Genomic DNA, 27609 nt, shown 5'->3' on the forward strand with positions numbered 1-27609 from the left:
CCTGACCGTCCAATCTCTTCATCCGACGGGCTCGATTCCTCTTGTTCGGAATCTCCTATATAATTAGTTTACGTGTAGCGGAGTTGCTCCCGTCGTCCAACCGCATATATTTCAGCGAGCAATGATTGCTCAATAATTCAATATTTTTCACCCATTAAAATAATAAAGAAATTAGTACTAAATAATTGAGTAGGTACTAAATTGGAGACGTTGATGCCTATAAAAAGCGAGCACAAATCCCCATTCTCAATCTCCTCCAAATTGCTCTCTGGGTGTGAATCTAGGGTTGGGCTAACTCCGGCCAAGATGGTGCATCAATCTCGGCCATTAATCCGGCGGCTACCGGACCCTATACTAACCGGTGATCGAGCACGGCTGGCCGACGCCACCCCAACACAGGTGAACTCGCCGGAACGTAACACCCAGTCGCCTAAAGTCTGGAGGAAGCTCGAGCCCGACTGTGTCGGACTAGCCATCGTGGCGGCCCTCGAGAGGACCCGCGGCGGGAGTCCCGCTAACGTGATCGTTAGCACGGCCACGTCGCCGATCGCGATCACTCCGTCGAGGACTAGCCGGCGTAGAGGGTGTCCGGAGGTATCTGAACTGTGCTCCAGCGGTGGAAGTGGTGAAAAAGGGAAAGGCGGTGGAGATTTAGGAGAGCGGGTGATGGATTTCTATTGCGAGTCCCTGTCGCCGCCGACGCCCGGAGAATTTGGGGGGTTTCAGGTGGCTGATTTCCTTAGCCACTGCCACCTGTGTAGGAAGAGACTCCATGGAAAGGATATCTACATGTATAGGTAAATTACACATCTTTTAGTCTCAGATAATTGAAGAGATTGGGATCATCTACTTCTTTGGATGATCAAGAACCAATCTTTCTCTTCTGTGAAATTAGATGCATAGCATACGATGGTATGCTAACGGAGATGCAATCGTTGTTGCAGAGGAGAGAAGGCGTTCTGTAGCATGGAGTGCAGATACCAGCAGATCGTCAGTGACGAGTACCAGGAAAACTGTGGGTCAGAAGCCACGAGACCGACCGAGATATCGAGCTCGCCGTACTCCGGTGACCGGATCTTCTCTCCGGGCATCGTTGTGTCGTGAACGTGGAATCAAATGAAGGCATCAGAGAGCTTGGAGCTGCCGGAAATCACACCATGTTTACACATGATGATATTAATTAGCATGAGAACAGTGTAATCTGTTGCGTAAGAGAAATTTTGATAGTTATGATCGCAAACTAAATCCCAGTTTTTCCTCTTCGAAGGTTTGGGGTTTCTTGGCTCAAGAAATCCATGCTATTATCTTTCATCATGAAGAGCCAAAAAAGATGCATCGAGTTGGGATCACCATACAGAGATGGGTAAACGGAAATTATAGATTTGGTCAACCAGAACAGATATGTACACTCGATCCAATTCTTCTACCATCTACCATATATTAAAATTCCTGAGAAAGCTTTGAAGTCTATGCTGATACATGCAAGAAAAAGCTGCTCCTGAAAAATCAAGAAAGATGAGAGTTGGAGCTAAGCTAAGTTCAAAATATCATCTTTTGGGCCAATATTATTTGTATCTTAAAATAAAAAATACTTGTAACAATTTATGAAGATGAATTCTTATGGAAAATAGGCAAAAAGATTGTATGCTCAATGATTGAACTCATGCCCTTGGAAAGAATTTAACAGCAGGAACACAAAGAAGAGATGGTATCATCCACAGGATAGTTTTAGAATCCTCAGTTCAATCAGTCACTGAGGCTTTCTCGAGAAGTTGGGATGTTTGAACCCTTCATATTTAAACCTAACTAAAAGCTGTCTCAGCTACAAATAAATAGCTTTCTTATTCACTAGTTTACACAATTTATCACTACTTTCCTTTGCACAGAACATACCAAATGTCCAAATTATCTGAAATATATTGATTGTATGCAATTGCAGTGATTTTTTAGGTTAATCAGAAAGAGAATAATGAAGAAATATTTTATTCAAATTTTGTTACAATAAATACATTGAAAAAAGTTTTTCGGGTCAAAATAATTAAGATCAATTTATTTTTTATTTTAAAACTAACTAGAGCATCAAAAAGACTGTAAACCCATTCAGCATTAGTCTTCGTGTGACTTGACCATCGAGTAGTCACACTTTCTATGGATATGAATCCGAACTAAGTTAGATTGATTTCGTCTGGATATTATCATTTCTCTCTCTTCTATCTTTCCCGTCACCAATCTCAAACAAAAATGGTGAATCAAAAGCTTTGTATAAGCCATAATGGCACTTTGGTAAGCAGGGAAAGAGGAAGTGTTGGTCTGTATGAAATGACTGTATCAAGCATCAACATCTGGAGATAAAAGGTGAAAGGAGATTACTGCTCTAGCAAGTAGAAAAGCCGCCGGCGGGCCCCGCCACAACAACGAAGGGCCCGCTTAGGAATTATTGGAGGGTTTCCGTGGTGGGAGGTCGGGGATCGAAGCCCAAATCCGAGCCACATGACCAGCTCGAACTGCCCACCCCGACCGCAAAACCGTTTGATCCACCGTTCGTTTACGGTTTCGTCTACCACCAATGGCGAATGCTTCAGTCGCACCATACCCTCATTATGCGCACACCGTTTCGTGAACCTCAGCGGCGGAAACCAACAGACTCGCTCACTCGGTCATTTCCTCAAACGTCTCTCGCTCTCTCTCTGCGCGATGTTGAGCTCGGCGGCCACTCGTCGCTTCCTCTCCGCCCTCGCGTCCCGCCACCGTGTCGCCACAGCGGCACCCTCCGCCCTCCGCTGCTTCTCCACCGACGCCCCGCCCCTTCCCACCCCTCCCCCGGCCCCCTCCGAGGAGCAGCCGCGGCAGCAGAAAGATACCTCGGAGGATGATGGCTCGGCCCGCCGGCAGAGGGCCGGATCCAGGACGACAGATGGCGCGGGGAAGTACGAGGAGGAGCAAGCTCGGGTCCTCCGCGCGGCCCTTCCTCACGTCGTAAGCCTTCGATGCACTCAAGCGCGTGCTTCTTGACTGTGTGCTAAGATCTGCGTTTCTCGATCTCGCGTGACATTTGTGGTGTTGCAGGTGAGGATGGGATGGAGCGAGTCCGCGATGATCGCTGGGGCGAGAGACGCGGGCGTGTCCCCGGCCATTGTCGGCTCGATTCCTCGTAAAGAAGCCGCACTTGTTGAGGTAAACAGACGCAGCTTTGTCGATTGGTCTGAGATCAATGCCTACCTCACCCTTTTCTGTTTGATACTTCTGAAATAGGCTATTCTTGTACATTCTTTCAAGTAATTAGAGCTGATTCGTGGTTGTAGATGGCATTTGGTTTTGCCGTGCCTTATTTGTTTTAGAATGTTATGAAACTCCACTGAACCTTATGGATCAATTGCAAGTTTGAATTTCTGAATGGAAACTACATATCTGGGTTTCGGATTAGGTTGCAGAGTTTCTGGGACTGTAATTGGTAAAAAAAAAATTGGGATTATTGTTCATAATTCTAGGTTGCCAGCTAGTTCTTGATTGATAAAATAGCCTCAATGCTTAGGTTATGCTTGCATAGAATTGACATTCATGTACACCTGTTTTCTTGTTCTTGAAGAGTTGGATAACATCTAGATCAAGGCACTCCCTGTATACTGGCTGAGACAAATCAAAAGTTTGATGTAGCCATAGTTTAAAATTGTCGGCACTGGCACGTCATGCTCTAACATGTGGTTCTTCATGCCGATTCAATTATTGCCGAATGACTTTTCTGTCCGAGTAGTTTTTTTTTTGGGTTTATTATAGTATTTAAATAAATGAGGAACAACCCTATTTGAGATCAACATGAGGAAATCTCATATTTAATTCGTAAATAAAGAAGTTCAGTCTTCCAATCTCAGTTGGAAATTTATTTTGTACCTAGGATTAGATGTATAGAATCTTATATGATACGTTTTAGAGTGTGAACCTTTTTTGTACTTATGTAAACATATCTCCGATGATTGGGGCATTCATTGTGTAGATTGAATTTTTATACTAACATTCCTTTTCAAGGAAGTCTATCCCAACATTCTTAGGCATAGAATTTTGGCAATATGATTATTAAAAGTTTAAAATAAAATTACTTGAGTCAAGAATATTCGACTAATCATTATTAGCGACATGTTAAACAGGTTTTGTAGCTCTGGTGTAGAATGTCAGTTCATGCTGGCATTATCGTTCAATATATTACAGTTGACTTGCACTATGTTAATGGTGGTGAGTTGGCTTAATAAATGCTTATGCTCTCGTTTTCTTTTTTCCCAAATCATTTTTGAGGACAACGTCATTGATGCTGAAGATGCTTAGGTTCTAATTGATCTGATTTAACTCTTCAAAAGTTAATCATGCTTGACACTCATCATGAGAATGTGATATTCCGTATTGGATAAATTTTAGTTCATCTGTTGATGGTTAGTTTTTTCCTCTGAAGCACCTTATCTTGGTATACTTCTCTTGTTGGAATTACTGGCAGGCCTTGTAGTCATCTAACAGCTTTTACTAGTTATCTTTTGCATGAAGCTTGTTTCTTTGAGTTTTAATAATATCTTTGTATTAATAAGTAATAGGTAGCAAGAACTTAAATCTAATTTTCTTTCATGTTCTTTGATTCTGAGCATATTTTGTTTGCAATTTCTACTGGTCTCAGCTAGCTTGTACTAGTATCCTTTGTGTCATTAACATCGTTTGAAGATTTTAGCATGGATATTACAACAGGAAGATATTGCAAAAGTCATTAAGATACCTCTAAGATTTTTCATGAAATGAGATTTGACCATGACACCCAACTATCAGAGATAATGATAAAATTTGGTTCTCCCAGTTGAATCTTTATGTGCGAATTGTACTAAAATTTGACAGTATATTCTCTGCTTTAAGGAGATATTGACAACCATAGTTTCAGAAGTTTCTCTAGCTTATGCCACTATCTTACCTGTATGGTATACCACATTGTTCTTAATCTTGTTCGTGTGCTCTTTTTCATCTCTTCAGTTTTTCATGGATGACTGCCTTCAAAAACTTATAGACAAAGTTGAGTCAGGAGATGAACTAAAAGATTTGATACTTAGTAATCGTCTCGGAAAGCTTATTCGCATCCGGTTGAAGATGCAAGCACCTTATATATCAAAATGGCCACAAGCGCTAAGTATCCAGGTGCAAGTTTGTGTTTCTATTGACCAAGTTATCAGTGTATGAGCTCATTACCTTAGTTTTTCTCAGGCACAACCAGCAAACCTCCCAACCAGTTTTAAGCAACGGGCTGAACTGGTTGATGAGATATGGCATGCGGCTGGAGATTCAGGTTCTGACATAGATTGGTATGTGAAGCGAACAGTACTTGGGGGTATTTACTCAACAACTGAAGTGTATATGGTGACTGATCATTCTCTAGGTTCAGTTCTTTCACTCGTTAAATTTCTCATGTTTTTTGTTCTAAATTTATTCATAATCATTTCTGACTGAACAACTTCCTCCGGATAAAGAACTATTTAAAAAATGATTAGACTTTTTTTCCATAAAGCAAAGTAATCACATCATATGGCGAAGGTTGACCCTCAACAAGATAGTGTTAAGGTCATTGCACTGATCTTTTTTCCATTTGAATAGTTGATTCAATTGACGCTCAACCATCTCTTTGCATATTTCAATCTATGCATGCTTTTGGTCATTGAGGTTCACAAAGTGTTGACTTGGGTGCTCTTTGGACTATCATTTGCTGTGAGGTTTTCTTTGGCCTCTCCCATAGTTGCTCCTTCCTCTCATGTCTCTTCCTGCTAATGCCACTTGATTAACAGCTGAAGATACTCAACATGTTTTTGTCTGCATGCTATATTGTTACTTTTCATCTCCAACAAAGCTAGGCATGTTTTATTGTTCTGCAGAGTTTCAAGACACATGGAGGTTTTTAGACCGCTGTATAAAGGATGCTTTCGACTTTCAGAAAACTGTTCAAGAGGTATTACAGTATTATCCTTCCATCTTTCCACCTATAGCTTCCAGTTCATTTGTCACATTAGAAGTTGACCACATCATTCACGTTGAGCTGGTTTGCTTCTGTAGGCTGCATACCTAGCGGAGGCAGTCGGGGCAGGGATGGGTAACACAATGCAGGGATTCGTGAAGAGGCTTTTACAGCGATGAAAATTTTGGATCATAGAACTCTATCGATCTGTGTTACTAAAATTACATTAGTTGCTGTGTGTTTGTTTCTTTGGCTAGAAAATATGTTGGACACTGTCCTGTGTTTAGTTGCTTAATAATATCAATTGAACCGATGGGAGCTCTGTAAAACTCCTTTCTTTGTTTTGAGGAAAGGATCGGAGAACAACTTGAATACAATGTATATAATATTAAGATGGTTCTGAAGTTTGTAAGATGGGAAAAAATGATGAGCTGATTTCCGTTTGGCCATTTCAATGGCTAATGGGAAGGGAAAGAGTTGGCCCCATCTGGTGATATCTTTGTGATGAAAAATTATAACTCGAGTTTAGATGAAGGAGTATGGCTTAGGGAAGGGTTATTATGACCATAGTGTTAAATCCTAATTGTGAGGACTATGGTTTCTACTTCCTTATGGATGATATGGCAGACCGGAAGTGATGTTTCATTTCATGGGGCTAAGTGTACCGATGGTATCTTGTATCCAGTTGTTGAAAAAGATATTATTTGGATGAATTCCAAAGTTTTAGGTGACATCCTGAACAAACATGAACTTGCTCCTCCTCCTCCGAGTTTGCAAAAAATAGTTGACATAATTTACCTTTTAAGTTCTTTGTTAGATTTTTCAAGTTTATATTTATTTATATATATGTATAATGATAAATTCTTAATTTTTTTTAACTTTTTTGTCTTTTCTCACATAATGCTCTTTTGTTGGTTTATTCTCGCGGAGTGCTCTTTATTATTATTTTTTAAGATGAAATTATATTTGGTCTTTGTCTTGTTGCATTGCATTGCATTGTGGGCCACCTTTAACATTGCGAGACCCTTGTTGTATTCACCTTGTCACCGTCACCTCCTCCCACCTTGAGGGTGTTAGCAAGCTCATATGACTATGGTTTTTTCCTTACCTTGGCTCTCGTCAAGATGGCCAATGCTCTTGGGTCCCTAGCTTACGCTAGAGCTAGCCTCAATCGATAGTGCTCTGACTCGATATTATAGCATGTTGACATCACATTTACGAATTTGGCCCATTTGACGAAGCAACCCTTGCGCCCACAACCCAACCCCCCCCCCCCCCCCCCCCCCCCCCCCCCCCCCACACCCCTGTGATAGGCCTCACAGTAAGACTAAGGAATGTTAGAGTTGATTGACTTCTAGTCGACAAGGACATCGGAGGAGATGGCAAGAGGAGGGCGGCCAAGGCGAGGCTTCTCGTCTAAGGACTATGGATGTCAATGAACAAAGGAAGGGGGAGGAGGGCTTCTCGTTGGTAGATTGAACGGTGATAGAAGTGGGAAAAGAGATCCTAATGACAAAAAAAGAAAGGGGAAGGGACTTTTACCGCCTATATGAGGTCCCGCTAATGATGGATCATAATAAAAAGATAGGAACCATGATGATCGGAGGAGTGAGAGTGGCGTTGACGAGTAACATAGGTAAGTTTATCTTTTAAATTTGAGGCGCTCTGCCAAAATAAACCAAAAAGGAGCATTATGTAAAAAAAAAAAAGAACTTTAAGAAATTATATATATATATATATTATATTTATTTATATATAGTATCTTGATCTCTCAAATTGTAAAAAAGCAACCTTACCATTGTATTAAGATGTGTAAATAGTAGCATTGATAGTTGATAACTTTTAAGAGAGAGAACCATCCCTCTCTTCAGCCAAAGGTGATGGATGTAATCTTTTCAAAAATTTAATATAGCTTTCGACAAAAAATAAAAAGAGAAAAAACATCTTCAAATACAAAGAATCGTTATCGTCATTTCCTCGTGTCTTAAGTCAATTGCTATATATCAACATACAAGCATGAATACAAGGCATTATACAACTCATCCTGGAACTAATGTTCTTGTAACCGGCAACATAAATAACAAAATATACAACAATGGCATGGCCAGAGAAATCTAACTATTCGGAGCCATCACAGCATAACTCGGTGCAGCACTCTGAGCAGGCAAGGCATGAAAGAGCTGTACAGAGCTGTGTCATTACAATCACAAGCTGATCGTTCACCTTAGAACATGTTTTTATGAAGCACGGGCAGCAGCAGCAGTAGGCTATCCCGTTGCAGCAGCCAACAGCCTTGTTGTAGACGTCAAAGGTCTCAGGTTCCTTGAGCCCTCCAAATCCAGTAGGATGGTTTTCCGTGGTTGCAATTATATCTCCAAATCCAATGGCTGTTCTGCGTACCAAAACTGATAAGTTTTCTTTTGGATTGGCATGCTTCCGAGAATCTTTTTTCTTAACCTGTTACAGTCATGCAACATCTATCAGATAATTTGGACATTATGGTGCTGAGATCCTATGCCAGTTTTAGGTTGGTTTTGGGTTAAGGCAAACAATAATAGTATGATGTTTGAAAACTTCATTTTATGTTGTATCTGATCTACTTAGAACTCATTTCAATCGGAAACACTAATGATGAACCTACCATTGCATTCAAAAGTCACAGAGAATTGAGTAGACACTCTCTTTTACATAGGAATTTGGAACATATATAATAACAACAAGTTGAAATTGTAAGTCTCAAAATGCGATGGTTTAGTGTTGAGACTTGTAAAACGATCAAGGTTTATCAATAACAGAGGTTTCTTTCCGGATTTCTTGGCTATTGATGATGCAACCTTATATTGGGAGATTTGAGTCAACTTATATAAAATGATCAAGATATCTTAAATACATGAATCTGACTCCACAAACTTTTCATCATCAGAAACTGTTTGATGTTCAGAAATCCCAGAAAACAAATACTCTTACAGTGGCAGTAATGACCAATTGAAGGATCACAAGTATGCATGTTAAAGCCTTACCATATTAGTCGAGAAATGAAGCAAATATTTCTTTGCAATTAGAAGTCATTTCCATGCTTATTTAGCTTACTGGGCAGGCATACCAATGCACCAGTTTATAAAGAACATAATTTCAGCCAAAGCAAACATAATCTCCAGAATAATGTCCAACTCTAGTTAATATTCAAGGAAGTTGGATTGAAATTTTTTATTATCAGATCACCTACTATTATTAGACAGGTGAATACCTGCCTTGCATGTGGTAAAATATGCTAGCACAGCTGCAGTACCTGTTTTATTGCCTCCTGCTTTCCAGTGTCAGTTTGAAGGAAGACCATACACGTATACTCTGAGGGGATGCTACTCTGTATGCTTAATTTAGTCACCTATATAATGAAAGAGAAAATAAAACACAAAGTATACATGGCCATGACATTGCTATTTATGAGCAGATGTAATACCAAATTTTATGACAGCCAATTACAGAAAAGACTACTTGACTACGTTGAAGAAATCATCTTATTTTCATTTTTCAAAGATAAACTAGAATTTTAAAGATTTCAGCATATTTAAACACTTCCAATTTAATATATGACAAAAAACAAAGGAATTTCGGCATAGGAAAAAACGATTGACATGAACCTGCATATCTCCATATCTAAAGCAAGATATGCATTTGTCAGTGCGTTGTAGTCTAAAATTGATGACATTGGAAGAAAGCCATTCCACATGAGGTCGTAGGGTCATGCATGATTTTGTTGAAGCAGCTTGCTAGTTAAATCAATTAAAAATAACATTTTCTATGCAATGGTCTTTCTTAAGGAATTGTGAAGTCGTTCGAGTGAAATTCTTATCTATTATGTGAATTATTCATTGCATTTCCTAGAATTTAGCCACGAGATTTCAACTATTTTAGGTCACTGCATTGGTAATTTCCCACCACTGAGATCCACAAAAGAAAACATTATGGTCAGTTTTAATTTCCCACCACTGTTTTCTTTGTAATGCATACTTCCCTCAAATAGTGAATCTATTGATTCATACATTACATTAAACAAGGAAAAAACATCCAACATAAATGCAGGTCTATTTTTCTTTTAAGAATTTAGGGCAGGTTTGCCTCTGCTGCAAGATATGCAACATATCCAAAATAAGACTAGTTAGCAGCACATGTCATACACGTGGGTAGATGTTACTGGAGATGAGGAAAATGATGACCTATATGGAAAAGTGAATCTGACATGCATTCTGGTCAAAGCATATACAAGTACAGAATCAAATATATTGAAAACTCTATCTGAAAGAACAGAATAAGATTTTGTAGTTATGCACTTTAGAACTTCTAAATTGATCCATGCATACAGCAATTGACTGTTGCAGATGACATACTAAGTGTGGTAACAACAAACCTTTTCCTGAAGTAGTTTGCTTTCAGAAAACCATGCCTGAGCTGTAAGAAGATCAATATGTTGCTTAGAAAAAGCCTGTAAAAAGAATCATTTAAGGAAAGAATATCATTCAGATCTGCAATACCAATAATCTGTGGCCTGCATACACAGCTAATCTCAATTTGAATATAAAGTCAAATACACGAGCATAAATATATCTAGGCAGTTCTAATAATAGTGAAGTTGACAGTCATAATAATTTGAACTTATGGATTCTGATTGATAAGGGTCCAAATCTTGGTCCAACATCTATCTAGTAATCTACTGGACCGGCATAATACGTCACCTGGTATCACCCAAAAAACTAATATTGACTGGTTCTTGACCATTTGGTCTGAGACTGGTGCTAATCATCAATGCATAATATGTTATCAGAACAAGAGTTTATTGATATTGCACTGAAATTGCTGGTGTCATGCCATCCCATGCTGGCCGGGATCAATATGTGTGAAACCATTATCACATGTTATTGTGGGTAGGTGCAGGCACTGAATACAATGGCATGCTTCATTGGCTCATGACCAGCATGGGCATCATGCAGTACCACACCAACAAGGTACCATATGGTGGCAAAGACCCCATGGACATGTATGGCATACTTAATCTTTGATAACAAATTGACATGAGGTAAGATGTCTAACAGAAATTAAAAGCATTTAGATCAAACATAAGCATCTTACTTTCTCAAGAGGAAAATCTTTTGTATGTTGCACCTTCAAGTCAATAATAATGTCACTCATGTCAGCCAAGATTCCCTTAGCTTTAAGAGTCTCCGGAAACTTTCCACGACATCTGCCTGATATGATCAATGGACATCGCATTAGGTCTGGAATATGAGTAGGGTATACCTGCGAGGAAAGCAAACAAGTTTTAAGGTGATTATATGCCTAAGAAAACACGCAAGTAAATCATAAATTGCTTGATAATGAGATAAAATCTAGACAGAGAATGATAACGCAAAATAATTCTAGATGTATCAAATACCACCCAGATTGTGTAAATGGCATGTTTCACCATGATTGACATTATAGAATGAAGTTTAAATCAGACCTTCTGTTGGTCCAAACAACTGACCTGTTTGCAAAGTCGTTTTTGATGCTCACAATTTTTAAAATCAATACTTATGGTAGAGGATTACATAAGTAGTCCCCACGGCACAAGAATATTACTCCACAAGACAACTCGATCAAATTTCAAGAGTCATAAAACAAAAGAGAACCTTAATAATTAAGGTCAGCAATGAAGGATATGGTATCACATTGCACATGACCATCATCAAATTATATTAGCCAACCTTTCTACTTTGGCAGTGATGTAAGTTTCCACCTTCAACAAGCTAGAACTATCTGATAGTTTGGATTTAGTGAAGTATCTACATGTTTCACTAGTTAAACATGTTGTGAAAGGATGCTAATAGAAAGCAGTCAAAAGTAACAATGTTTTCCAAGCAATGGGACTTTGTGATGAAGAGGATACTGCATTTATTCTCGAGTAAAGCATGGACCATCCAAGACTCAATTAGATTTTAAAAACCAGAAAGGCAAACCTTTGAGTTGTATTTTGTCAATTTAATTTGACAAGGAAAAAAGTCATGATTACCTCAAGTTGCATGCATAAATAATAAAAGAAAATATGGTCTAAAGCAAGGTTAAAAAAAAGGGCAGACCGATATCTATTGGACCCAAGGATTGACTTTATGCTCGGACCGATACGTACAGGTCTGAGCATGAACCGGTACATGGACCATCCCTAGTTTGGTCTGCCCATGCAAATAGGAAATCATTGTCTGTGTGATAACCCTAATCTTCTTGTGCACATTGCATACTGTCGCCATGCAACACCTTTGTCGTGCACAACCGCAAACCTTCGTAGTGCACATCACCACACACCTCCGCTATGTGCAGTTGCCTATGCCTCCGCCACAACCTCGCCACGCACCTCTGCCTTGCACAGCTGCCTATGAGAACGCCTCTTCCTCCTCCTCCCTCTTCCTTCTCATCCTTCTTCCTCCTTCCTCCTCTTCCTCTACCATCTCCTTTCCTTCTTCCTCTTCCTCCATCCCTTCCTCTTCTTCTCCCTTTTCTTCCTCTCTGAAACACTAATACATCCTAGCATATTGACGCATAGTACACCAGTGCTAACCAGCATGTACTACTCTGACCAGATCAGCAAAATGGGTCTGGTACCCAAAACGAAGATCCTTGATTGGACCAGTATACCACTCCCACTAGGTTGTGGGCTGCAGACCAAGTTTTTTATAGTTTTTTAATCTGAATAGCTGAAATAATCTCTCTGTCTCCTTCTCTCAGCTGCAATGATGCTTTCTCTCTCATCTCTTGACAGTTTTCCCTTCAAGGAAGCTACTGTTAACTGGAATCCTTTCTCTCTCTATTTCCTTCCCTCAGCTGCAATGTTGCAACCTCCATGTCTGCTATAACTATTGCCTCCTCACATTGTCACTGCCACTGCTTCCTTATATGACATGCATAGCCATATCTCCCTCTTCCTCCTCCTTCAGTTCCTTCTTTCCTTCTCCTTCTCAGCCTCTTTCTCTTTGTTCCATACCAACCCATTTGAGGGTGTCCTGTGTCAACACACCTCACACACTGAGATCTATGCTGGTCCGATTGTGATTGGTACAAGTCTTGGACTGGTATTGGGGACCTTGATCTAGAGCACAAAAGAATCACAATGAAGAGGAAAGTGGCATTTTGTGGTAAACTGATCTGGTGGATGAATTGATTACAGCATTAACCTCATGTTACCAGTTAAGGTTGACATTGCAGCTGCAGGAGGCTAGGAGCTCACAGTTCCAGAACATACCTCTACTTCATCAAGATCATTGAAGATGTCAATAGTGATATTTGCAAGCATAGTGGACAAAGCCCTATGAAACCATCTTGCCATATGCTTTTCAATCAGATCTACATAGAAAACGTAAGGTGCAATTAGCTTGACATAAAAAAGGGTCAATGAAACTATTTGAACTGATGTCACCAGAGAACTTAACTAAATATACAATCATAATGCCATTAGAAAGCTAAGCCCTGAAACCTGACACAAATACATGTTCTCATCCAGACAGAGAGTGAAAACTTGTTACCATGATAAGTTGCTTCTTTGCAACCTGGGAGATTAAGTTTCCAGTCATGGAAACAAGGTAAGACTGCACGTTTACCCTCACCAAACCCTGGCATGATGAGCATCTTGTACATTGGGCTGAACTCGTTTTTCTTAAACACCACAGGTATAAAATAAGTAGAGGCTACTATAGACATAATGAATCATGCATTTTCTATGTCATGTGTCTAACTTAGCTGTACAGCTGTACAAACTGTGGTCAAAACTTAGGGGCCATTTGGACAGTTGACTCTCAGAAACATTGTAGGAGATCATGCAAGTTCACAAGCCATCTTAAAATGCACTTTTTTTTCAAATGAACAGACTTATATGGAGGTCTTCTTTGTTCTATCACTGAGGCACTGACCATAGAAACATTCATTCAACCATTTACCATATCATTAGGTCTATCAAATACAGGTCCAGCAAATAAGTGCAACCATCTCTAGTAAGTATAGGGCTTGCTACAAACCAGATGCATCCTACTTTATAATTCAAACTTCAAATTCCAAGCACTAGTATAGGAAAATGACTATTTAAAATTTTAAATCACAGTTCATGCCTCTGTTCAAGATCTCTTGCACCTATAATGAAGAATCATTACTTCCTCGGTAACACTATCATCTACCAAGTTGTACATGCACAAATGACATCTAAATGGCTACCCTAGGTTTATCCTTTGAGTCCCGCACACTCTCCTAGCCTTATGAAACATCCAAATCAACATTGAATAGATTTCTCATACATGACAAACCTTAAAAATCATAAATAGAATATTAAAGAAGTGCTTACGTATGTAACAATTAATTTTCACAGAAGGATGCCTGAAGATCTTTAACATATTAAAAATTGCAACTGACCTGCACCATATGCAGCATCATACTGACCCCTCCCAATTGATGCCAACATTTTCAAGAAGTAATGATTGCAATAAGAACCTAATATAAGTTTTCAGTGTGACAAGAAAATAAAAGAGTCCAAGTTAGTACAGAGCAAATACCTGATGCATCCATAATCAGTGATTAAAATAAACAATAGAATAATTATGCAACACACTATTAGTTGATGGAGATTGACAATTCAATCAAGGTATAACAAGCATAAGCTAGTGCACAGGGGAAAAGAAGCATAGAAACCATGTATCACTATCTACCAAAAGGCAAGGATACTGTGGTAAAATTTTAAAAGTAGGTCTGAAAGATCCATTTGAATAAATTGGTGACATTTTAGCTTTAGAAACAAAATACAAAGGTGCTAGTTCGAATGATCACTTCTGAATATATTTGATCGAAGTGGACTTTATGATTCTTAGTAACATATAATAGTTGTAGTAATGGAAGCAATAGAGAAACAAGAGCAGCCACAAAAATTGTTTCTAAGAAAATGAGAAGATTTGCAGCTACATTTGCAGTTAATCTGAAACTTAGATGTTTCTTTTCATCCATTTGAATAAAGTACATAAAATGCAAGTTGCCACACAATAGAAACAGAGAAAACCCATCTAAAAGATATGCCCCCTAGAACACTTCGATGATCCAAAGCGACAAGGAACTTGCATGAAACACAAAGGAACAGCTATTGGAATTACATAGAAACATTTAACTTAGAGATGAATATTCAGGTTTTCTAGAACCATTACCTATGCCAAAAGTAGAAATTCGAGGAGACATATGTCCCTTATTTGCCAGATGTGTTCTAATAGTATGACAGATGTTGCGTTCATCTTCAACAGCTCCATCAGTTATGAGAAAAATTTGTGGAATGGAATTTTGTGCACTTGATAACAAACCAATTGCCTATAAGAATACAACGAGAAAGAGAACAATCATTACACAGAATTTGAATGCAGTGTTAATAAAAATGAAATAAATAAGAAACAAAAAGAAATAGAAATTTTAATGTAGACATCAGAACAAATTAAATTCATCCTGTGGCTGTAGACAAGAAACCAACAGGTTACAAACATGTAGCTATATATCAAACTTGTTATGGTCAAGAATTTACCTCATTTAATGGATGCATAATGTCTGTCCCACCCTCTGCAACAAAATTTTTGTTCATCCATTGAATAGCATTTTCTACCACAACTTCAGTTGCAGGCTCCAAACAGGATGAGAATGAGTGCAACTCATCATTGAAAGCTATTATATCAAAATAGTCTCCTGGTCTGAGCTCCAAGATGGATGTAGTTAATGCACTCTTAACATTCTCAATAGGCTTTCCTTGCATGCTTCCACTTATATCCACAACAAAAACAACTTCATTTTTGAAGGCCTATTGCATAAACTAAGTTAATTTTCAGAGTTAGGACAGTAACTTGGTTGAACATATTCACATAAAAGGAAAAACCTGGCGTACAATATCTACATGCATTTTGAATTCACAAGTGGACTCTTATCATGTATAGGTACCATATAGTATGCACCTACCTTTAGTGTATCAAAATGCTTAGATCATTTAAGTTGCAACAAAAATTCCTTTGGAAGCAAGGAAATATTTGAATTAGGGTACCAGAAAGAAATAAATGGGCATAATGTATAAGAACCAGGGATTTTGAAGATAATAATATAAAGATAATGAAAAAATGTTGAAGGAAGAACCAACTTTTAAAAGTTTAACAAGCTCAGTGAGTCTGATTGTATACTAAATGTTCTAGATAAATTACTTTCTAAGCTAAGAACCATGGATATGGATATAGGATACACATGTGACATAATATAAACACAGGGATACAGCTAGGATGTACATGGATAAGGTGATTAAAATAATATTTTATATATTTTAGATGTCCAGCATATAAAAAACATATGTATAAAAATTATTCAAGTATTTATAGAAAATTATTTATGTCAATATACATACTAATCCCTAAGCATCTCCGCATAAGGAAATTATTAATAACTGGTTATATTATTAACAAATTTCATCAACTCTATGTCTATACATGGAAAATTTTGAGACCAATGCCTGATTCCTCAACCTGCATGCTTTCTTTAAGACACCAAACACATGCTGACTCTCAATTCATGAAATGCAGCTTTAACAATTGCCAGGAACTATACAATCTAAATGGCAGGAAAAGATGCAAGAAACCAACACTAAATAATTCAGAATGAAGGCTTGTTTAAAGTTATAGTTTCACTAATTACCAAGTAGACATCAGGTCTTTGAGAGGAATTGGGTGACCGCTTTAGATAAAGTGATTGTAGGCTGACAGCCAAGAAAGATATTTATTCTCCAACAGAACCTTCTTGGTTCAGTGTCCACTATGGTCAATACAAAATTTGATATTTGATTAAAAAAAATTAAGCAATAGTGATAACACCATCAAGAAGACAAGCATTTTTTAAAGTTCTGACCCAATCAGAACAGTGAGATAACATTTGTAATGGAGAACTTACTTGAAGTACTTGGCTTGGCTTTTTCAGTTACAGATATCTATCACCTTTGTCTTGTTTCAAAATAGCTAGCCTAGTTACAGGATATATTAAATGTTGTTATGCATATGTTAATAAAGAACTTTTGCTTTAAAATCTTGCAGTGCACTTATTCAAAACCTAAAATGGCATGCAAGGTTGCAAGCACAAGGAAAAATCTATTTCTTAAGTTGAGGATAAAAGAGTGTTGCTAAAGATGTGCAGAAGAGACATTGGTAGACCTTTCTTTTCTGGTTACTTCCTGGAAAAAGATACAGACTGAATATATCTCTCCGGTCACCATCATATGCTGTTGGGGATTTTAGGAGTATACCACCAAACAAATCGTTCGAGGAGACCTGTTTGAATATGGAAGTGACAAGAAATGAAATACTCATAACTAAACAGAAAAACTGTTGTTTTATTACCTAAGAATTAAAATAAAATTACAAATAACTGCTACAGAACCTTCAGGAGTCTTATTTATATTAACCTCAGCATAGTGATTGATCACCAAAGCCATAGCTATGTACATCCTTCTTATGCTGGATAAAATCCATGTGTTGAAAAAGAGTAAGCTTATAGGTGTTACGTTCATATGTGTTATGTTACCTCTAGCAAATTTTGCATGTAAAATGGTACACATGTCGATTTATATATCCTCCTTTTCATTTGTCATATATGTATACAGTTTAAACATCTTAAATCTTCCAGTAACTTGGGTAAGGATTCCTACTACTATCATTTAAATACCTTTTGCTCAGTTGTTTACTCATTGGTTCTTCCATATAAAATTGTCATTTTTTCATTACACCCATAAAATCCCTCAAGAACTAAGATCATAATCTAACTATTAGTTTTTGTAAAGAAAAAACTACAATACATTCAGTAGACAATAGACAATAAGTTACATGAATGTGCAAATATATACAGCAACGTCACTAAAAAATATTGGAAAATGAATTTTGCAAGCAAATCTACATATCCAGGAGAGAATACTCCAGATCTAACTATTCTACCATTAAAAAAGCCATAAGTTTAAATACCAGAAGGAGCGATTTTCAAATTTTACTCGGCACGCAGTCATGCATTTTGTGTCATTTTGTGTTGTTTTTGGCAAAGAAACACCTATAAGTAGAAAAACTTGTGGAAGCAAAGACTTCATTTGGTTCATAACTCAATCATTAGCTTGTAATCATAAGCTAGAAGATGCATAGCTCATTAGAAAAATGATCAAATTTAAATAAAATGAAAACTCCAGGAAAATAGTACTTACACTAAACGAAAATTCAAGATCTTGGTTTGACCAACCCTCAACGAGTGCCTCGTACAGAAAGTTCAACTTCCCCACTTCACGACTTCTTTCCTGGAAAAGGAAAGAGAGCATGCCTTTAACAGAGCTATTTATTTTCATGTCCTCTGCATGTTACTAACATATGACATATTTTCACCTTCAAAGGACGACTTGATTTCTGCAACACAACCTCCTTTCCGGTACCACTATTCACATTTAGTTGAATCTTCTCCTTTTTTGTTACAATTTTCGCCAATGGAGTGACATATTCTGGAAAATTAAAAGGTATGGTAACAAAGAACTGATCATCTTTATAGATTAACTTTTGAGACCATCTCACTCTAATGGAAATGTCTGAGCCTCCATTAACCTTCAAAAAGGAAATAATATAGATGTTGATCACACATGGAATTGACAATATCCTTTTAGAAGAGAATAGATGATCAGTGAGAGACCAAAATGCATGAGTCAATCACCTGGGGGATTGTTAAAGAAAGCAGTTGTGGTTTCAGGAAGCCACCACCTTCACTTTTAGCAGTGTTCTCTATGTTGTGATCTTCTAGCTCAATCACCTGGGTAGTGTATGATCTTCCATCGACTTCAACCTCAATGCCTAGAACTGAGTCCTGGTGGCCAAAAGACACTTAGCTTGAGAAGAAAGAAAAAGCTAGCAAAATATTGGCAATAAAAAAGCCAGTCAATAAAAGAAGGCATGAATTTCACGGGAAACTATGAAAAGTTTGTAGAAAATTATATGCATAGGAATGTGCCTAAACAATCAATAATTTAATTTCTACAAGAGAGAGTATTCATTTATTCTATTTATTACCAAGTGATTTACATGCCTTTAATGTTTAATATGGAAACAAAAACCTTTGGTAAAGAAAATATTGAACAATAACTATCACCTAGGATAACTTAGAGGACCATCTTTTTCAGCCAAATTTTGATATTTGTAGTTTACTTAATCCTGTAAGATCAGTATAAACCACCTAATTATTTTAGGATAAAATAATTTCACGAAGACAAACCTCCAACAGAAACCACGAGAATCATAACATTCGCCAGTCACCTTTGGTCTTAGTAAAGCATCTAACAAAGATTTGTGACCACACAATACATGTATTAATGATTGTCTCAACTTGTTCTTAGTTCCCTGAAGGATTGCATTGCCAATTTCGAGAATATAAGAAGCAAAATTATCAGTATTTTTTTTTCTTGCTTTTCTTTTTGCTCATTGTGTTTATGGTACCACAAAAGCTTGATGCCGAGCTAGATGTCATCGTCAACTTATCACCAACCCATCAACTTGTCTTCCCATTTGGCAGCATTCAGCTCAATTCTCTAATTAAGCCACACGTGTCAATTTAATCAAAACGCTAATCTTCATCAACCGAATTGTTGATCGAAAGGATTCATATTTCTGATCGAGCTTGGCCGAACGACAAACAAACATAGCTCGAGATCGGAGTTATTGCAGGCAATTTTGTACGTAAGCAATAACTCATCATTTACAAAATATATATCCTCGTTCTAACATAAAGTGCAATGAAGACCAAATAAAACCTTTGTATTTGGCGACAGCTTCGATGGAATCACCAATCGCCGGATAAATCAAAGCCAAATTTCCTTACCTGCTCGCCCATTGGGACCACCAGACGGCAGTCACAACTCCGGGTCCGCATCACGCAGTGGACCCGCCACCGGCCGCGGACGGCGACGAAGGCCGAATCGAGGATGCAGTCCACCTCCACCCCAATATCGGTCATATGAAGCGGGATCAGCGCCGGCGGGTCGCACCGCCCGTGCACGTGCGGCTGGTAGCTGGGAATGTCCGGGTTGTCTACGATAGCCGGATCGGCGATCACCGCATACACCATGGGCGCCGCCGGTAGAAAGGGCGACTCCGGCGACCGCTCCATTCCCGCGGCCGGCCGCGGCGCCGGTACCGGCGGGGCGAACCGCTGGTCCTTCCCGGCATAGACCCGCTTCGCTAGCTTCAGCCCGTCTTCGACGGCCTTCGCGAAAGCTTCGTCGTCGGCCATGGTCCGCCCGATTCAAGACGGTCCAGATCCCACGAAGAGCTCGCGTCGAAGCGTCAAAAGCGTGCGGTGAACAGAAACAATAAATAAGGCCAAGAAAGGAGATGGAACGGAAATCGCGCCCAACTAAAACAATGACTACATGATTATTAATTAACTAATTGTATATATATATACAGTATATGTTGATTTGATATTATTTGACATTAATTGGAATCCTAAATGATATTACTTATAAAACATTATTATAAGGAAAATTATTGTTATTATATGTATAATATATTATTAGGAGTTTAAATTAGTTAATATTTATTGTAGTGAAAAGCGGCCCAACAGTGTTTTCTGAGTGGATAATTGCATATGTAAAGGATCATTGTTTACATGGCCACATGTGTTATCTCAAAATTCATAACAGTTGAATACACTATATTCAACGACAGATGTAATGCAATTTATGTCAAAAACACTTGGTTCCAAAGCACCCGCCTGTTGTAAAGTGATTCCGTTGGTCGGAGATGGTGGCGCCCGCAATTGACCCGAGCCACGTCATTCGTGTGAAGTCTGTACGTGTATAATATCGGTGCCGCTGTTTCAGGACGAGGCGAGAGCAACGCGGGTGAAATACGAAACAGAAACTATCACCAATTGACAAATGACGCCTGTCGCTGTGGTGGAATAGGAACACGTGTCGCATCACGAGGGCTGGGACTGTGAAAGAGCGCAAACAACACAAGTATATTACCGAATAACCACAGCTGTCGTTCTTCTTTTACAAGTTGTAGTAGTAGTTTGATAGGTTTTACGTTAGAGACACATCAAGTGGAAGATTTATGCGCACAATCATATCGAGGGAGAAGTTTTGAGGATGTTGGCGTCTCATGTTCAAACTATCTTCGTTTTCGTTCTTCCGGCCATATTTTGCCGACAGGAGGAAGGAAAGAGAAACGATAATGGATGGAGGCAGCCATTGCTTTGCACCACTGACGCCGGAGCGAGCTGTTCCTGCCGTACATGATGTTCGCACGAAGTAGTTGGTCTTCGCAACCCAACTCACGCATCTCCTCGTTCTGCACTCCAAATTCCGTACAACCCTCCAAATTCTGCACTCGTCTTCACCACCCATCTCCTCGTTCATGGTTCTACAAAAACACCGAGTTGTTGTTCCTCTGCCACAGCTCTCGAACCCAACTTGGCCTCAGCCGGCAAGGAGCGCACACCATCTTGGTCGTGTGATCAGCCAACGCCGAATCAACAGGCTTAACACCCTTGAGCTCACCTGGCGTGTGTGCCCTCTGAAGCTGGCTGGCTTCACAGACACCTTCGACCAGTTCAATGAGCAGCTCCAATCTGTCGACGTTGCACATCGTCGTACGAGACAACCAAAAGGCCTTCTCTTGCCCTCCTTTTCCAGTGCACCACGCCTCGTCTACATCATCCGAGGTTCGTTCATGCACATTCATCGCACCTTTATCTATATATGTAGCCAGCCCACTTGGGGCCGCCGCTGAGCAGTGCGACCAGGCCTGCCATGCCCTCTTCCTTCATTACATCGATCGCCGTCACCAAGATGACTTGTTTCATGTAAATAAAAATTAAGCTTGATCTTGACATTGTATTGTTCTTCAATCCGGATCTTGCTTGGCTATAAAAGATCACATTCGAATCCAATCGAATTATCATGGAAGTTACAAGATGTACGATAAATTGAAGGTATAGAAAAATACCAGCTCTATGTTTAAATGTTAGCTAATTCACAAAGAAAAAGATCAAGAAATTAACTTAATAACGAAAATATTAACCACAGAAAATATTAAAGCAATGGTAGAAATAGAATTACAAAGTAATTCTAAAATAAGCATTGGGTCCAAACAAGTTATGAAACTATCATGTGAATCTGGCAACAAAATGAACTCAGTACTTTTTGTTATGGGAATGACAGTGGCTACTACACCATCATTCTGTGATGACAACAATTATTAATATTCCAAAAAGGCGAAAAAACACCCATGTAAAAGAAATCTTGAGAGAAGAGCATCAAATTAATCTATTCACATATTCATCAGCTGATACAACACAAACATCTGGGGCAAAGGCACACTTTTCTTCCAAAGGAGCAAGAGCAAACACATCCACAGGAATATCCAGGACACGAGAGAGTTGGGACGGCACACTGTAATCTGGAGCAGGGAACCTTGCAGCAATTTCTTTGTGTGCATGCACAACATGAGGGGCAGGACCAATTCTGTTTACAGGTGCAACTTGGTCTTTTCCGCCGGCACGACTGATCACCTGAGCAGCAAGTCCTTGTTGGGTTGCAGCAAACCATTGCTCTGCTCACAAATGAACACCCTATGTTAAGATCTCAGCAATACGAAACAGAAACTTGGAAAGACCAAGTTCTCGGTGCATGTACTAAATGGCTAGCAATATGAAAAGCAAATTTACTCGATGTTATTACTTAAGCTTGCTACGAGTAACAACTATAGTTAGTATGAGGATCACTAATATGACAAAGGTGTGTGTGTGTGTGTGTGTATATCTCTATCTGTGTGTGTGTTATAAAGGATGCTAGAAGAAAGCAGATATTGACCTCATAGCAAAATTCATTCTTAGAAGTAAATTGAAGAATGAAACAGCAAATTATTAAGTTCAGTTTTTATCTGTATAAGAAGATATTGCTTCTTTGCTTGCCTCAACCATGTTCAAACACTGATGCAAGACAAATCTAAAAGAAATCAACATAGGATTTTGTAAAGTTCACTTACCATCATGTTTGCACATGACCAAGGCGACATATAACAATTAGTTTGTTCTTAGGCTCCAGCCAGTTTCACGTACCTCAACTCCATTGTTCTATTATATAGATTAAATAATTAAAGGCATTTGATTTGGTGCATTTTTTTCTCTTCCTCTGTTCACATGTCCACCAAAATCCATTGTTCTGGTCTTGGGCAGAACATAGATCCGCCATGCTTACATTTACCACTGCATTCCAAGAGGAGATGGATCTTTTCCTCCTCCAAGATTTCACTTCTTTTTTTAACTATCAATGTGGGATATATCAATTGGTTTGTTCTTAGGCACCAGGCAGTTCCGCATCCGTCATGCTTATATACTGTAAATAATTAAAAGCATTTGTTTTGGTGCATTTTTTCTCTTCCTTTGTTCACATGTCCACCAAACCCATTGTTCTGAACTCGGACAGAACTTAGATCCCTCATGCTTACATATACTACTGCATTCTAAGAGGAGATGGATCTTCCCCTCCTCCAAGATTTTCAGTTCCTTTTTGTGAACAAGGATGATATGAATGATGTTTAGCAACAAATATTTTGGCAAATTGATAAACATTTATTGCCATGATACACAAACTATGATGATATCTTCAAGAACAGTACCTAAGTTATGATGATAGTGCTCTTTATCCAATACACATACACAATCTAACACCAATTACCACACAACGTGGTTTTTAAAAGAGTTGGTTCTACAACCTAAGCTTTAAAGCTACTGGGATAAGACAAGCACATGACACATAAAGAAGTACCTACAACAAGAATAATGAGCAGCAAGATTTTTTACTATATAATTAAACACAGAACAATAGTTATTATCCATGTTAATTAACAATTGGTCAGTATGAAAATTTGTCAAGTGACCTTCTTATAAAAACTCAAAAAAAGGATTAAATAACATGAATAAGCTCTTCTCTGGTAGTCCTAAAATTTATAGTTGCTTATCCATACGGTCAATATGGAAAAAAATATTGTATGCATGAAAAGCTAATAAATAAGACACTTAAACTTTGGAACTCATTTCACCAAAAAAGAAATTGCAGATTTAAAAGAATTGGAAATTACCGAAGCCACCTCCAAATGCAGCGGTGTTTGTTTCTCTTCTTAAATCTGATTTACGGAGAATGTTGTAAGTACGATGTTAAAAGGAAAGTCCAATATAAAGAGTGAGTTTATAGTGCCATACATTGGGATTAAGGGATCTGGATTTGCCCCTACATAGTCATCAATTCTGCCAATATCATGATAGCAATTATTTGCTCTGCTGATATTAAAGGTAACAAAATAAAAAAGAATTTGGTCTTTATTAACTCATGGTAGGCTCCATAAGAACTGGTAAATGCAGTTGATGGCCAGAGAAAATATGCCTCAAATGATTTGGGACATTGTTATAATATCAAATAACATCACTATTACGTGTTTTCCATCTCAACCATCGATCATTGTGATTGCAAAAGAAGAAAAACAATAACTGAGTCTAACGTACTCTTTGCAGCATGCAGAGACTGGTTGGAGTCCTTCAACTGACTGTAACTCCTCCTACTTAAATAAAGATGTAATTAGTTTCTCAAAATATATACATATATTCAAGAACTTCTGATAAAAAAAGGCATCATAGAGAACATATCTGCATACGAAAACCTGAGTGACAGGAAAAATAAAGAAATTACATCTACAGTCATTACTCCGAGAAGTTCATAACAACAATCATGTGTCCTCTTTTTTCGCGGGAAAAATTGATTGTAAAAGAAAGAAGAGAAAGAACACGTATTGGTGTCAAGTTATGGACTATGGAGAGCACAAACAACAGAATTATACTGCTGAATAACCACAGCAGTTTTTATTCTTTTACAAGATGTAGTTTGATAGTTTTTACGTTACAGACATATCAAGTGGAAGATTTATGTGCACATTTGCTGGCCAGCTTCTATGGATACAAGCATATCGAGGGAGAAGTTTGAGGATGCTGGTGTTTCATGTTCTGCTAAGAGGAAACTATCCTGCTCATCTACATGCAAGGTCTGCTATTTCTTCTATGAACTCGATGGATTAGGGATGCTCCCCACTGCAAATGTTCTTGACACTGTTCAGCATTATGTATCTGTAACAATTGGCCAATGATAAATGCATCTATCCGTTCCTCACAAGACAAGAAAAATGTAATTTTGAGAAACGATGAACCAACAAATACATCATGCTGGATGGGGAGCATGATGGATTAGGGATGCTCCCCACCACCACCCCCCAACACACACACACACAAAACAAAAAAGAAAAGAAACCAACAAATTTTAGGGTCCTAAAACCCTTGCATATAAACAAAAGAAAAACGAAGACATCTAGAAAAAAGCTGCAAAATTTGCACATAGAAAAACCCCTATACTTTTTATATTAGAGATATTCAAGAAAGCTACTATATCAAGAGAAAATAGAGTAAATTAGAACTTTTTTCAAAAAGATTTATTTCAGTGCACTAAATTTTCCCACAGAGAGATAACCAACACAGAGAAGGGTGATCTTCCGCCACACTTTTTGTTTTGGCAAGTACCAGCAGATCCTGCAGTAACTGGGGTTCCATAGTTTTTCTTGTCTACTGAGAAAGAACTCTTGAACAATGTACTTACAAACAGGGCGCTTCCCTTACTTTTGTCTACTCACTTTGTTCTTTGTGCAATGTTGCAACTCAAGTTCGCATAAACAATATTCTCATACATTTCACCAATAACAACGAGATATTACCGATCATCAGATCTTTTTGGTTCATCTCAAAATGCAAAACCTCAGCTTGACCAGTATCTATTGTTCAACACGAAAAAAAAGAGTGAAAAGGGGGGGAAAAATCTGACATTGTTATCGACTTCCACGCTCCCACTGTGCTGCACGTGCATCCCCCACACACTGATGAAAAGGATTCAACTATGACTGTGTTGTCCCATCTAAGAACTCACTCTCAGGACCACATGACAAAGCCAACATCTTCACAGGCATTAAATGGAATCAAAAGACCAAAGAAAACCCTTCAGGAGCCAAAAAAAAAAAAAAACCATCAGCAGCAGCAGCAGCAACAACAAAAAATTACCTCGAGAAAGCTGATCTCTCGGCTCAGCAGCTGGACCTCCGCCTGCAACCGGTGGCGCCCGCAGAGGTCAGGATACCGGGGCGGCGACCGAGGCCGCGGGCTCGGCGGTGCACCGGACCCCTCCTCTGCCGCCATCAGTCTCGTGCGAGCGTAACAGAAGCACTATAACAATCTACCGATAGGCGATGAAGGAAGAAGAAGCGTCGCCTTTAGCTATACGACAATAACAATAAGGGATGGAGGAGCGAGCCGTCACGTTTAAATGCGGAGGAACGGCGGAGGAAAGCAAGTAACCGGATCGAGGGATATGGACACCGCCTCCACCGCCGTTCACAGTCGTTATAAGGAGCACATAAAACGGTCGCCAATGATCCTCACGGTCCGTTATCACGACATAACACCACGAATCCCGTAACATCCATTTATCGCAGCATATATAACGGGGGGCGTCAGGGAATAAATCCGATAACCCAATATCCAATGGATCTTCATTACGGATCCTTAGAAGTTACCGAATCAAAATCTAGTCAATTGCATCTCCATCACGGATCACACGTATTTGGATCCTAGATGGATCTGATCCGAATCCGAATTGTAGGTTAGGCAGCGCCAGTGGGGGTGGGGGAGCGAGCCAACGTACGGCAGACCGCACGTGACATCCACGTAGGCGCGATCAGGGCTGTTGCTCCGGGATATGCAACACTCTGCAGCTGCCACTGCAGACCTGGAGATTGTAACTCTCCTTCTTTTTGACGTACGTATATATTATATTAAATATATAATATATATATAGAGAGAGAGAGGTGGATGATAATTATGAGTAAATCTTGATATTATAATCAAAATAAAAATTATAAAAATATATAATATTTCAAATACACCTATTTTTAAATATTTAAATATAAAATTATATATATTGATCCTTTTTAAATTTCATATTAACAGGAGTCTCATGTATTAAATATATATATATATATATATATATATATATATATTTTAATCCGTCCTTTAATTCTTTATAGCAGTCAAATGAAAACAGCTCATGGTTGGGTTTAAATGGGGGCTGCCAGTATTAAATATGGATCAAGTGGCTCAAGCCTGTGAATTATTTTTATGCTTACACAATTGCTAAGATTATGGTGGGATAAGATTGATTATTGTCGAAAATAAAATGGCCAATTCATGTGCTACTTGTGATCACAGGAGATGGCCTGTAGATGTATGATATGTTCATGAGCTCCGATTCGAGTCAAATGACAGAGGTTGGTAGCAGATGGACTTTGCAGCTGCAAGAGGACAAGGCATGGAGAGAAGTTGGGGTCTATCCATGGACACACTGAGGGCATTTGAGAGCAGCAGCTTTCCAAACTAGCTCATCACTGCAACAAGCGGTTCTGCAGAAAAATCCAAGAAGCCATTAAAGCTGCCTCTGCTTCAAGCGCTGC

At 38.7% G+C, this 27609-nt stretch overlaps 4 protein-coding genes across 4 annotated transcripts; 2 read left to right on the plus strand and 2 right to left on the minus strand.

Annotated features, from left to right (window-relative positions):
• Window positions 1-243: 243 nt before the first annotated feature.
• LOC135588593 (FCS-Like Zinc finger 13-like) lies at window positions 244-1245 on the plus strand. Its single transcript, XM_065080792.1, has 2 exons — window positions 244-797; window positions 945-1245. Exons 1-2 carry the CDS (start codon window positions 307-309, stop codon window positions 1102-1104), a joined length of 651 nt encoding a protein of 216 aa, XP_064936864.1. The 5' UTR covers window positions 244-306; the 3' UTR covers window positions 1105-1245.
• Window positions 1246-2560: 1315 nt separating this feature from the next.
• LOC103995836 (uncharacterized) lies at window positions 2561-6375 on the plus strand. Its single transcript, XM_009416549.3, has 6 exons — window positions 2561-2976; window positions 3067-3174; window positions 5002-5163; window positions 5230-5401; window positions 5892-5965; window positions 6070-6375. Exons 1-6 carry the CDS (start codon window positions 2695-2697, stop codon window positions 6148-6150), a joined length of 879 nt encoding a protein of 292 aa, XP_009414824.2. The 5' UTR covers window positions 2561-2694; the 3' UTR covers window positions 6151-6375.
• Window positions 6376-7922: 1547 nt separating this feature from the next.
• On the minus strand, window positions 7923-20360 carry LOC103995835 (uncharacterized). The gene is made up of 13 exons (XM_009416547.3): window positions 19883-20360; window positions 18725-18874; window positions 18406-18618; window positions 18231-18320; window positions 17197-17313; window positions 15543-15812; window positions 15178-15334; window positions 14399-14476; window positions 13242-13342; window positions 11099-11266; window positions 10380-10454; window positions 9261-9356; window positions 7923-8428 (listed from the first exon to the last, which is right to left on the minus strand). Exons 1-13 carry the CDS (start codon window positions 20291-20293, stop codon window positions 8090-8092), a joined length of 2265 nt encoding a protein of 754 aa, XP_009414822.2. The 5' UTR covers window positions 20294-20360; the 3' UTR covers window positions 7923-8089.
• Window positions 20361-22158: 1798 nt separating this feature from the next.
• LOC135588595 (guanine nucleotide-binding protein subunit gamma 4-like) lies at window positions 22159-26495 on the minus strand. Its single transcript, XM_065080793.1, has 5 exons — window positions 26165-26495; window positions 24572-24624; window positions 24272-24316; window positions 24151-24195; window positions 22159-22620 (listed from the first exon to the last, which is right to left on the minus strand). Exons 1-5 carry the CDS (start codon window positions 26297-26299, stop codon window positions 22350-22352), a joined length of 549 nt encoding a protein of 182 aa, XP_064936865.1. The 5' UTR covers window positions 26300-26495; the 3' UTR covers window positions 22159-22349.
• Window positions 26496-27609: the final 1114 nt, after the last annotated feature.

The sequence above is a fragment of the Musa acuminata genome, chromosome BXJ1-8 (assembly GCF_036884655.1).
Source record: "Musa acuminata AAA Group cultivar baxijiao chromosome BXJ1-8, Cavendish_Baxijiao_AAA, whole genome shotgun sequence".
Taxonomy (NCBI): domain Eukaryota; kingdom Viridiplantae; phylum Streptophyta; class Magnoliopsida; order Zingiberales; family Musaceae; genus Musa; species Musa acuminata.